This window comes from Pelmatolapia mariae, linkage group LG22 (assembly GCF_036321145.2).
Source record: "Pelmatolapia mariae isolate MD_Pm_ZW linkage group LG22, Pm_UMD_F_2, whole genome shotgun sequence".
Taxonomy (NCBI): domain Eukaryota; kingdom Metazoa; phylum Chordata; class Actinopteri; order Cichliformes; family Cichlidae; genus Pelmatolapia; species Pelmatolapia mariae.
Window position 1 is genome coordinate 29,576,479 of NC_086245.2, and position 13,588 is coordinate 29,590,066.

Genomic DNA, 13,588 nt, shown 5'->3' on the forward strand with positions numbered 1-13,588 from the left:
TTTGAATGCTAATTATCTGCGCAAAATCATGAATGCAGAGAGAAGCCTCTGCACTTTAACTGAACTCATATTTAGCATGAATGTCAGCGGGAGGGAAAAATCATTATCAGACTCTCGGTACATTAGACCCCAAAAGTGGAAAATCTGTCTAAATGGAAAAGAACTGAGGGCTGATTTTTGTGGGTGTGTGTGAAAATAAAGCTTTTATGATGTTTCTAACAGGAGGAAATATCAATAACAGCAGCATGATCCTTTCTGATCAAAGACAAACAGATGCCTTTCACACAAATGTTCTGGAAAAGAGACGCAAACAATGTCACAAAAACCATGGCATACTATTAAATGACAGCTAATGCACATGCTAATATTGGCAACAGTATTTTGGCTTGATGTGTTGTGAATCCGTTTAAATACATGATTGCTTATAGAAAACAATACCTGATGCTTTAAGTCACTTTAAATTCTCTGTCTGCAGTGAGGCAATGGAAACATACATAACGGTAAATGCTGCTTCAAGTTATGGTGAAACAACTCCCTTTGAAAAATAGCATTTCCCCCAGTGTGCATCATTTGGTATGTAACCAAAGGTTAATATATCAATTTCTGTAGTGTAAATCTGTAATAAGGAAAAGTCTTGCAGTTTGTGTTGTGTGGTTCTTAAATGGAGCAATCTCTTGAAAAAATAGACATCCATGCTTCATGCTTTGCATCCCCTTGTGTCCGCGCCTGCTGTTCTTGAATAGTTTCCCAAGAATACTTCGATTACATACAACCAAACTGGAGGGAAAAAGTGCTGAAATAAGATTTGGTAAAGGAGCAGCATTGGAAATGTTTGACCTTGTGTATAAAACTTATGGTCCTGTGGTTGTTGGGGTCTAGATAGATTTCCTTCTCCTCATGAGCTGGTGATTGTCTGTGAAGCTGTGAAGGCCTGGAGACACCGAGCTGATGGGCGAAGGGAAGAAGCTGTTTTTCAAGGTGCTGGGCGAGATCTCCTCGATCCTATAGGAAACCGAGTGAAAGTACTGGTTGGGGTTCAGCTGTGAGCTGAATGAGTTCTTGTGGGAAAAGGCACAGCCCAGACCTCCCATACCCGGACTAGGGCTGTCATGCGAGTGATAGTGCATACAGGAGCACACTGACTGCAGATCAGTCACTTCTGCGTGGTATGGCTCCCGTCGCCGCCGTGCCCGGTGCAGCGATTCATCTTGGATGTGGATGATCATGCTGTTCCGATTGCCGGCGAGTGAGGCCCGTTCCTCGGCATCCCGCCGCTCATCCTCACTATTCATAGTCAGGAAACGGAGCACCACTAGATTGAGGAAGGCCCCGATGACCGTAAGGCCCACCAGGATGTACATGAAGCTAAAGGCCACATAAAGGGGTTTCTTCTGGAGGGCCCGATTCTTTTGAAGGGCCACAAAGTCCCCAAAGCCAATAGTTGTTAATGTGATGAAGCAATAATAGTAAGACTGGAAGAAGCTCCAGTCCTCATAATGGGAGAATGCAGCGGCCCCGATGCACAACGTGCCAATGCAGGAGAAAAATCCCACCGTCACCATGTTCTCCATGGACACATCAGTGATGCGCATGCCGCAGCACTTCTTGATGCGTTTCAGAAGGTACTTAACAAAAGTGTTCATCCTCTCGCCCAGGCTTTGAAACATGACAAGAGTCAAAGGGATTCCCAGGACGGCGTAAAACATGCAAAAGGCCTTTCCTGCATCGGTCCCTGGCGCTGCGTGCCCGTAGCCTGAGAAGAGAGCAGAAAGACAGCAGAAATTAGTGATGCAGAAAGACATTAAGTGCGGGCTACTTTTGATGGCACCAGTGCTACTGTAACCGTATATTCAAAAAGCCCCAGATCAGCTTTTGTTGACAAACATGACCAAGCAAGAAATCTTCTAAAGAGTCTGCAAGCCGTGCCAAAAGAGGTATTGAATAGGCACATGCCACAGAAATGTGTCTGCTCATTAATCTTATTTGGGCTCAAAGATTATGGCAGGAGGGGCGTCCAATTAGTCTGAAGTTTCCGGCGAGGTAAAACAGTTTGGAGGAAGGATTGGAAAAGAGTCATGGGGGAGCCAGTGAAGCTTTTAGCTTAATTAGACTTTATCTTTAGACCACAAGCTGCTGACTCACACACAAACAGACTATTGGAAATCAACCTGTGGGGCAAACAATAGGATTGATACACCATATTCAACTGGGTTTCTAAATGAAGTGTAATTGATTTTAAGTGCATGAATTGTAATTGAATGTTACTTCATAGATTGCAATATGAATGAAACCTGTAGAGCGTCATATTGATTATCTCTCCTCTAGCAAAGCCTTTAGCTGCAAGTATTAAACACCAAAGTCCTAGCCAAGATACACCCACCATCAGTTGGCATGTGTATCGCTTCAACAACTGACCTTCAAACAGAGACATAATATTTTTGGTGTACTGTATACATAAAAAAAACATTTAATGTTCTGTGTTTTGAATTTGAATTGTGATTCTGTCTTTTCCCATATGCCCGTCCACCCACACAGGCATGTTTAGCTAAGACTGAAAGCAAACTTGGCTAGTTCAATCTGATTTGCAATCGGAGCATTTATATTTGCATATGTAATGTGTGTTCCTGACCTGAGGTTTCATTAGTGGACTTTAAAGAAATGCATTAAGCGAGATTTCAAATGTTGCCTTATCCTATGGCAGAGTTTAAGTGGTTGAATTTTTTTTCAAAGCTGCACTGTCGTTATTTTTGCACGTAATATGAAAGGAGCAGATTGCACGAAGGAAATTAGAATTAAATTATCACTAAACAGCAACCTGCCATGCTGAAAAACAGCCTGCATAGAGCTGAAAGTTGAAGTTCCTCAAACTGAGGCTAACTCCAAAAGGGAGCTAATGACAACCGATCCCTCTGGCAAACAGTGTTGGGTGTAATGCGTTACTAAGTAACGCGTTACTGTAATTAAATTACTTTTCCACTGAAAAAGTAGAGTAACTAATGAACTAACTGTTCATTTTTAGGTATTTTAATTACAGTTACTTACAATGTACTTGCGTTACATTGTAAAATAATTAAACTCGCTGAATATCATTATTTAATTTCAATAATTTATCTTCTAAACATAGAAGTAAACTCTGCCGCTTTAACATCGCTGTAGTGCAGCTGCACGTCATTTCGCGCCAGTTTGCTGCATAGTCATATTCTAAAGCGGAAGATGTCAGACTCGGCTGAAGCGAGTGGCTGTTTTATGACATGGACATATTCCCGTCTCTTCACTTTTCTGAAACAAGCAGACAAGAATATTACAGTAATATGTAAGCTATGTCCTGGGGAGAAAAAACTATCGGCGGCTGTTAATAGCGCGAGTAATCTACTGAAGCGCCTGACACCAGAGCATAGACGAACACTTCTGAGTGATCCTTGTTCATCATCCATGGATAACACCGCAGCAACTCCTGCTAAGCAGGCAAAACTTGATTTTACTTCAGCAGCACAGAAAGCGTCTGAAGGTGAGCTTAATAAAATGATTGCAGGCTATCTGTTCTATTGTTTGTCCACTCAAGGTTTATAGGGATTTTTAAGAAGTATTTAGTTAAATTACTTACTGAGTAATTAAGTTACTTTTCTGACACAGTAATTAGATAAGTATTTTAAATACAATATTGACTAAGTAATTAGTAATTAATTACTTTTTTAAAGTAACTCACCCAACACTGCTGGCAAAATGCCAACTTTTACGCCAGAAATAAACAAGTTTACAGCAATTATTCTTGGTTTCAAACGCCAATTGATAAGACCAGTGCTGGTGGTGAATTTTGAAATATGTCATTCTTTAATTATTTATTCAGTTGTGCTTTATCATGCGTTAGCAGGTTTTAAGCCTATTCTAAGCCTAGCCTATCTTTGCTAGCTAAAATTAGCATTGCATTTATTATTACAGTGAGTTTATGAAAACACCTTGCTAACCTAGCTGACTAGTTTGAGCTGGCTTTATTTCAAAATGATTTATGGTTCTCAACCAATCAATAGCTCTCATTAGATTTTTGTATCTTTTGGGTTTTTTGAGTTTATTATTTTGGTTTTATTGTTAGCATACTCTAGCTTCATCAGCTCTTTTATGTGGCTTTTTTGGGTACAATCTAAAAAATTCCACAGCAAGTGGGTTAGCAAAGTGGAGCACTGAGCCATACAAATTAATAAATTAATTAATTAATTAATTAGTAAGAAGATAAAGACCAAAATGTGAGAAAAAGCGATGTGGATACTAGCAAAACAATGCAACTGTAAATTAACATGCAAACATTCTGATTCTGTTCTCAGACATGTGAAGCTAGAGACACCGGCAACCATAGTCAATTGTCTTCCAGGGGCCAGAGCAGGCGACATTGAAGGAAATTTAAAACTGCTGGCTAAGGGTAAACGTAAATACAGTAAGATCATAATTCACGTCGGCAGTAATGACACCCGGTTACGCCAATCGGAGGTCACTAAAATCAATATTGAATCGGTGTGTAACTTTGCCAAAACAATGTCGGACTCTGTAGTTTTCTCTGGTCCCCTCCCCAATCAGACCAGGAGTGACATGTTTAGCCGCATGTTCTCCTTAAATTGCTGGCTGTCTGAGTGGTGTCCCAGAAACGATGTGGGCTTCATAGATAATTGGCAAACCTTCTGGAGGAAACCTGGTCTTGTTAGGAGAGACGGCATCCATCCCACTTTGGATGGAGCAGCTCTCATTTCTAGAAATATGGACCAATTTATTAACCCCCCCAAAATATGACTATCCAGAGTTGGGACCAGGAAGCAGAGTTGCAGTCTTACACGCCTCTCTGCAGCTTCTCTCCTCCTGCTACCCCCCCAAAAACCCATCTCCATTGAGACTGTGTCAGCTCCCAAAAAGACAAAAAACAAACCAAAAACCAGCAATAAACAACTTAAACATAAAAAATCACAAAGAAAGAACAATACAGTATCCACATCTGAACCAAAGAGTAAAACAGTGAAATGTGGATTATTAAATATTAGGTCTCTCTCCTCCAAGTCTCTGTTAGTATATGACTTAATAATTGACCAACAAATCGATTTACTCTGCCTTACAGAAACCTGGTTGCAGCAGGATGATTATGTTAGTTTAAATGAATCAGCACCCCCGAGTCATTCTAACTACCAGAAATCTCGAAGCACAGGCCGAGGGGGCGGTGTGGCAGCAATTTTTCACACCAGCCTATTAATCAACGAAAGACCAAGACAGACTTTTAATTCATTTGAAAGCGTGATGCTTAGCCTCGTCCACCCCAGCTGTAAAACTCACAAACCAGTCTTACTTGTTATTATCTATCGTCCACCTGGGCCTTACACAGAGTTTCTCTCTGATTTCTCAGACTTTTTATCTGATTTAGTGCTCAGCTCAGATAAAATAATTATTGTGGGTGATTTTAACATCCATGTAGATGCTAAAAATGACAGCCTCAACATTGCATTTAATCTGTTATTAGACTCAATTGGCTTCTCTCAAAATGTAAAAGAACCCACCCACCACTTTAATCACACTCTAGATCTTGTTTTAACATATGGCTTAGAAACTGAACATTTAACAGTGTTTCCTGAAAACCCTCTGCTGTCTGATCATTTCCTGATAACATTCACATTTACAATAATTGATTACACAGCAGTGGAGAGTAGACTTTATCAAAGTAGATGTCTTTCTGAAAGTGCTGTAACTAAGTTTAAGAATATAATCCACCCACTGTTATCATCTTCAATGCCCTGTACCAACATAGAGCAGAGCAGCTATCTGAACGCTACTCCAACAGAGGTCGATTATCTTGTTAATAATTTTACCTCCTCACTACGTACGACTCTGGATACTGTAGCTCCTGTGAAAACTAAGGCCTCAAATCAGAAGTACCTGACTCCGTGGTATAATTCTCAAACACGTAGCCTAAAGCAGATAACTCGTAAGCTGGAGAGGAAATGGCGTGTCACAAATTTAGAGGATCATCATTTAGCCTGGAGAAATAGTTTGCTGCTTTATAAGAAAGCCCTCCGCAAAGCCAGAACATCTTACTATTCGTCACTGATTGAAGAAAATAAGAACAACCCCAGGTTTCTCTTCAGCACTGTAGCCAGGCTGACAAAAAGTCAGAGCTCTATTGAGCCAACAATCCCTTTAACGTTAACTAGTAATGACTTCATGAACTTCTTCACAAATAAAATTTTTATCATTAGAGAAAAAATTACCAATAATCATCCCACAGATGTAATATCATCTACAGCTACTTTTAGTACCATTGATGTTAAGTTAGACTCTTTTTCTCCAATCGATCTTTCTGAGTTAACTTCAATAATTACTTCCTCTAAACCATCAACGTGTCTTTTAGACCCCATTCCTACAAAACTGCTCAAAGAAGTCCTGCCATTAATTAATTCTTCAATCTTAAATATGATCAACTTATCTCTAATAATCGGCTATGTACCACAGGCCTTCAAGCTGGCTGTAGTTAAACCTTTACTTAAAAAGCCATCTCTAGACCCAGCTGTCTTAGCTAATTATAGGCCAATCTCCAACCTTCCTTTCATATCAAAAATCCTTGAAAGAGTAGTTGTCAAACAGCTAACAGATCATCTGCAGAGGAATGGCTTATTTGAAGAGTTTCAGTCAGGTTTCAGAGCTCATCACAGCACAGAAACAGCTTTAGTGAAGGTTACAAATGATCTTCTTATGGCCTCTGACAGTGGACTCATCTCTGTGCTTGTCCTGCTAGACCTTAGTGCAGCGTTTGATACTGTTGATCATAATATCCTATTAGAGCGATTAGAACATGCTGTAGGTATTACAGGTAGTGCGCTGCAGTGGTTTGTATCATATCTATCTAATAGACTCCAATTTGTTCAAGTAAATGGAGAGTCCTCTTCACACACTAAGGTCAATTATGGTGTTCCACAGGGTTCAGTGCTAGGACCAATTCTATTTACATTATACATGCTTCCCCTAGGCAGCATCATTAGAAGACATAGCATAAATTTTCACTGCTATGCAGATGATACGCAGCTCTATCTATCCATGAAGCCAGGTAACACACACCAATTAGTTAAACTGCAGGAATGTCTTAAAGACATAAAGACCTGGATGGCCGCTAACTTTCTGCTTCTTAATTCAGATAAAACTGAGGTTATTGTACTCGGCCCTGAAAATCTTAGAAATATGGTATCTAACCAGATTCTTACTCTGGATGGCATTACCTTGGCCTCCAGTAACACTGTGAGGAACCTTGGAGTCATTTTTGACCAGGACATGTCCTTCAACGCACATATTAAACAAATATGTAAGACTGCTTTCTTCCATTTGCGCAACATCTCTAAAATTAGAAATATCCTGTCTCAGAGTGATGCTGAAAAACTAGTTCATGCATTTATTACTTCCAGGCTGGACTACTGTAATTCACTATTATCAGGATGTCCTAAAAACTCACTGAAAAGTCTTCAGCTAATCCAAAATGCTGCAGCAAGAGTACTGACAGGGACTAGAAAGAGAGAGCAGATTTCTCCTGTATTGGCTTCCCTTCATTGGCTTCCTGTTAAATCCAGAATTGAATTCAAAATCCTGCTCCTCACATACAAGGTCTTAAATAATCAGGCCCCATCTTATCTTAATGACCTTGTAGTGCCATATCACCCTATTAGAGCACTTCGCTCTTGCTCTGCAGGCCTACTTGCTGTTCCTAGAGTATTTAAAAGTAGAATGGGAGGGAGAGCCTTCAGTTTTCAGGCCCCTCTTCTGTGGAACCAGCTTCCAGTTTGGATTCGGGAGACAGACACTATCTCTACTTTCAAGATTAGGCTTAAAACTTTCCTTTTTGCTAAAGCATATAGTTAGGGCTGGACCAGGTGACCCTGAATCCTCCCTTAGTTATGCTGCAATAGACATAGGCTGCCGGGGATTCCCATGATGCATTGAGTTTTTCCTTTCCAGTCACCTTTCTCACTCACTATGTGTTAATAGACCTCTCTGCATCGAATCATATCTGTTATTAATCTCTGTCTCTCTTCCACAGCATGTCTTTATCCTGTTTTCCTTCTCTCACCCCAACCGGTCGCAGCAGATGGCCGCCCCTCCCTGAGCCTGGTTCTGCCGGAGGTTTCTTCCTGTTAAAAGGGAGTTTTTCCTTCCCACTGTCGCCAAAGTGCTTGCTCATAGGGGGTCATATGATTGTTGGGTTTTTCTCTGTATTTATTATTGTGCTATCTACTGTACAATATAAAGCGCCTTGAGGCGACTTTTGTTGTGATTTGGCGCTATATAAATAAAATTGAATTGAATTGAATTGAATTGAAACAAGCAGATATTCTGTTTCACAGCCACAAGTGGTCCTGCCTTACAACAAAAACCAAAACACAAACTTGATCACACAGGTTTAAGTTTGCTTTTAATAATCTAAAATAATATATAACCACTCAACCCACTAATATGTTATACATATCAAATTTCGCCGCTTGAGATTAAAACCAGAAATCCTGCATATTCGTCTTGTCTGATTACACTTACATGACACACTTACAGTATGTGTCATTCGACTTAAGCAGCTTGAAGCAGTGATAGATCTTCTTTATGATACAATAAAAGTAACAGCAATCGACGGGAGGATTAGTATCCACATCAGCTTTGTCGGTATCTGTGAGAAAAGAGCAATTACAGATCATATCTCATGCCAAGCACTGGCATTAAAGAGGCTGTCTAATTTTTCACAGAGACGTCTGAGATCTGCTGCTTGTTCATTAATGAGAGAGCAAACTAAAGTGGGGGGAAAATCAAACCCTTTTCCCATAACTAAACAAAATAATATATACATTAATCTTGATTTTTCAATTCGCCCCGAGCCTGATTCAACTCCGATAATCAAACTCATACAGTGCAAAAGTTTTGGCTTCCCACACGATATGCAGCAGGATGTACTATAATGTTGCAGCACAACAACAGATCGCACCTAATCATAACCTTACTGCAGAGAGGCCAGACCAGCCATATTTCTTCTTTCAAAATAAAGTACTCCTTACAATAAATTTCACTTTCAGAATGTGTATTACTGACTTTTCCTGATCTCCTATTACTTATTGTGAAACTCACAGGAAACAGACAACAGCCTCTCACTTTATGACAGCTTAAATTGTTTTAACAGGTTAAATTGATTTAATCCCCCTCCCAACTTAAATGGCATTAATGATGAAATGAAAGTGGGGGCAGTACTGTTAGTTAAATAAAAGTCCAGTATTTCGAATTTCCGTCTTTAAAAGGATTTGAGCTTCCTGAATAAAATCTAGAAGCAGGAAATTTGAGTAAAAACACTGAGCGTAGGTGTTTGTTTTGCATTGCAGCACAGCTTATTTGAAAATTCTTTCCGTGAAGTTGGAAGTGTGTGCATAAAGTGTTGCTGCTGCGTGCTGACTACAAATGAGCCGACTGAATCTGTTGAACAATGAGCAGCGATTACTTTAAATATGGACTACAAAAAGATACGTTTAAAAAAAGGAAAATAAATTTTACTGCAGACTTATTTCGACACAGGTATAGTATTAATGCAAATATATATCATGCAGATCTGCAACTGCTTAATCATGCGAGCAAATATCCGCATTTCAGAGAAAATGCCTCTTCAGTCTATCCACTGAATTTACTAATTATTGCAGGAGAAAAAATATTTTTCAGGGTTAATGTCATGTGGAAAATATAGCAAAAACATGCCTGTGGTATCTCAAAAGTCTTAGGCAACTCTAATTACATCTCAGGACAGATTTGTATACCCAGCCATCTGTCTTTTTCCAATCTTGCTCAAAATTAGCAAATTAATTGATATTGATTCTTATTGCTTAAATTTGTTCTCAGCGAGTAATTAGGACGTAATGAATTACAGCAGCAGCTGTGAAGGAGTGACAGCTTTCATTTGATTACAACTCGACAGAGTATGCATATTACCACAAATGTCGTCCACAGATAATCCTTCAGCATTATGGGCTGCACTCGAAGACATTATGCCAACTAAAAACTACTTCTGTTCAGTCATTTGAGCTTCCTGTCACAGGAAGCTCAAAGGAGAATCCACACAAGGCTCGTGTGGATTCTCCTTTTTTTATTATTTAAATCTGGACAGATAAGCACCTAAATGTCAGTCTGATGGTGAAAGCAATGTACCATTAAAAATGTGGACCTGTTAGTGATAAGACTAATGATATTAAAAGGGAAAAAAAGCAAAAAGCAATAAAATCATATTCACAGTGATGTCCTGTCAGTCGGAGCTCTCGTTGCTCCAGCATTCATCAGTGTCCTTGCATTTCCAAGGCAATAAACAGAAGATGATTAACAGGGCTTTACAGGGATTCAGAGAGATGACCTACAGACCTACAGAGTGGATATTAACTTGTAAAAGTAATCATCCCTGACATTTATTGTATCAAATAATATCCACTTGGGTGCTGTCTATCTTGGACTGATAGGACGATACATCCAGGAAAGCTTATCGTTTTTCTAGTTTGTCCCTGCTGCGTAACTCCTGGCACACACAAAAATCATTTCCAAGCTCGAAGAAAAAGAAAGTTGTGAAATGTAGGATAAACTATCCAACTGTCTTAAAGTATTTCTTTGATGTTGCTGATGGGCTGTGTGGAGTCCGTGACAGCATTGCACTGTGTAATCTGTTTGTCCTGTTATAATGACTCTATTATCTCTCGTTGTCTTGGGAACAGACTTATTTGCTCTGCCACGCAGAGCCTGTGCCATGCACAGGTGCTTTGTGCTCATGTGTGCACAGGTGAATGCGTGTGTTTGTGCGCAGCACAGCGGAAAGAGAATCGTACTTTAATGAATGATAAAAGCATAGGACAGGAGCCCGGTCACGCTAATATTAAACATTAAGACGTGTTATGAAAAAGGAGGGTTGTGTTTCTGTAGGACTTCTCAAGGGGAGGAAGACGAGACTGGAGCTGCAGCAGGCGGGATTTGTTTGTAAAACACACCGGCCTTATCAGCCTGGAGCACAAAGTGTCTGAAACATAGACGAGCTCTCAATCCATTCAGTGAGATCCTGCTCATTTGCCAAATGCAGATTTGATATGACTCACTAAAATATCTTTGATAAATGATCTCCTAGACAGGAATCTGTTAAAACGTGTTAAAATTTCAGGGTTGCAATAACCTATGTAGCAGCTGATTGCATTGCTTTAGTAACAGGAACACACTTTCTATTTTACAGCATTTCCATAAATAGGGTATACGAGGAACATCTGCTAACATGTAAAAAGAAGAACAAAGAAGCTCAGTATTCTGTGTGTGATCTTAACGTCTCTTCTAGAATATTTCTGTATGTACACGTTTTCTGTATCACTGCACATCTGTTGACTCAGTCTTGAAATGTTTGAACAAACCGTAGTGGGAAGTTTGATAACACGACGACACAAAAGTGCCTCCTGAAAGTCGCGTCAGTATCGTCTGGAGCGGGAGGAGGTAAAAGCTGCAGATCAGTGCGCTTTCACGTTACATCCTTTTTTACAACCAAGCCACGATGAAATTAGTCTGCGAATCACCAGCCATGCTATCGTCTCTGTGAGCCTTTGCTGTCAGGGTGCTGATGTTCAGCAGGTGTACTGTTCGACATCTTAGTTCAGTTTTGCTAATTAACGCCACAGCGCTTTTCTCATGGGGGGGAAATGTAATTAGATTTACAGATACTGGTCCATAAAGCAACAAGCAAATTAAAAATTCCCACCATAAAGAAATAATACAGAACTTTAATGTGTGTACCAAATGCCATGGCACTACGGTGCATTTCCATCCATTTCACAGTATGCATCGAGGCAGCGTGTTAGTGTACATTTCAAGTGGCTTTTTATCGTAAAATTAAAGGAGTTGTTGAGAGTGCTGATCAAATCACACTGACTTGTCAAACACCAAACCCGGTGCTAAAAAACATAAAGTGTCAGAAACCACATCTTTGCTTATGAAGCACCAAATCACATTTCCCTCAATGCACTTTCTATTTTAAGGTAAAGACCCTAAAATAATACAGATTAAACCTTAACAAGCTGAGAGACTGTCTGGGTTTCTATCAGCACTCAGACGTTGTATTAGTTCCTATGCAACTGGTATCTTATATATCTAGAAAGGCACCATCAATGCTGGAAGGTACTGCATTTATAGGATTTAGAGCAACATATGCTCCCATTTACACAATGTTTTTTTGTTTTGTTTTTTCAGAGAAGGCATTGCATATTACTGCAAGACAATCTTACACTGCATTTTGCATCTTTTACAAGAGCAGATCTGCCTCCAGTCCAAACCTTTTACCAGTTGAAAACATTTGAAATGAGTGACAATTATCGGTGACTTTAGATTGAATAAATGAACTTCATTCAAATAATATATAAAATATGCATGATCTTGAAAATACAGCCTTCAAAAAGCACCTTCAAAAGTCACACAATAAAACCAAAGGTTCTGTTTGGTCCTAATCTCCTCACTGTAACCTTCAAAACTTCAGTTTGAGTTTAGAAATCACACAACCTGTCTTCAGTTATCTTTTTGATACAACCTAAAGTTAGGACTGGTGACCCTGAAGAGCACTTCAATTATGCCGCTATAGGCATCACGATGCACACAGCATCTCTCTTCTGTGCTCTTAGACTCTCTGCACATTTACAATCTAAAAACTGCATGCTGTTAGCGTTGTGTGTCTCTGTCATGTAAGTCTGCCTCTCTCTGCCCCTGGAATTGGATGTGCTAACAAAATGCCAACTGTTTTTTTCTTGCTTCATAAGGATGTTTGGTTTTCTCTCTATAAAATCTTTGTCTGAGACTGTTGAAGTAAGTTAGTGCTATATAAGGAAAAAAACATTAATAACTAAATCATATTTGTAAACTTTCTTCTAGATTTTAAGGTTCAATATCAGGAGCCAAAACAAAAGACATACAAAAATATACACAAAATGTTTTTCAAATTTTACTGTTTATTCAAGCTAAATGAAAGCATATAATGCTTTCTAACAGGTTGCATTCTGCAAATGTCATGTAAATCAGCAGCATAGCAGTACTATGGTTTAGCACTAATATAAAAGGTCAAGGAGTCTAGAAAAGCACTACACAAATACCAGCCCATTTCCTAGTGTGAATGAATAGAAATCAATAATGACATCAGTACATAACTTACAAAGGTGCATATTTGTACCCCTGCATTAGGGTACAGAAGTAGTCTGATCTTTATAAGGTACAAATCATCCCAATATATACAGTGATCTAGATAACAATAAAACATATTATTGGGAGTATGTTAGTATGACTCAATCATCTACCAAAACATTGTTTTTCATTTTCATTCAGTTTCACGACAAATATGAGACAGATACAAAGATGTATATCACTGCATTAAATATATACACAAAAGAGTTGCGTATAACCCTTTAAAATTTTTTAAATGTCTTTTGAAACAATCTCAAAATTCAATCTATAAGCGAACAAATGTGTCACACCCCCTGCTGCTCAGCACGCTCACCTCCAAACTGCTTCTTATGTTTTACACACTTCTGAATATACCAAAGCAGCTTTC

The 13,588-nt window shown here is 39.2% G+C and overlaps 1 protein-coding gene across 1 annotated transcript in view; it reads right to left on the reverse strand.

The window, feature by feature from the left end:
- Positions 1 to 375: 375 nt before the first annotated feature.
- The window catches only part of kcnk9 (potassium channel, subfamily K, member 9), a 52,110-nt gene continuing 38,897 nt past the window's right edge, over positions 376 to 13,588 (reverse strand). The window contains exon 2 of the mRNA XM_065469915.1: positions 376 to 1,753. Coding sequence (XP_065325987.1) covers positions 876 to 1,753 — 878 coding nt within the window. The 3' untranslated portion in view covers positions 376 to 875. The remainder of the gene's footprint in view (positions 1,754 to 13,588) is intronic.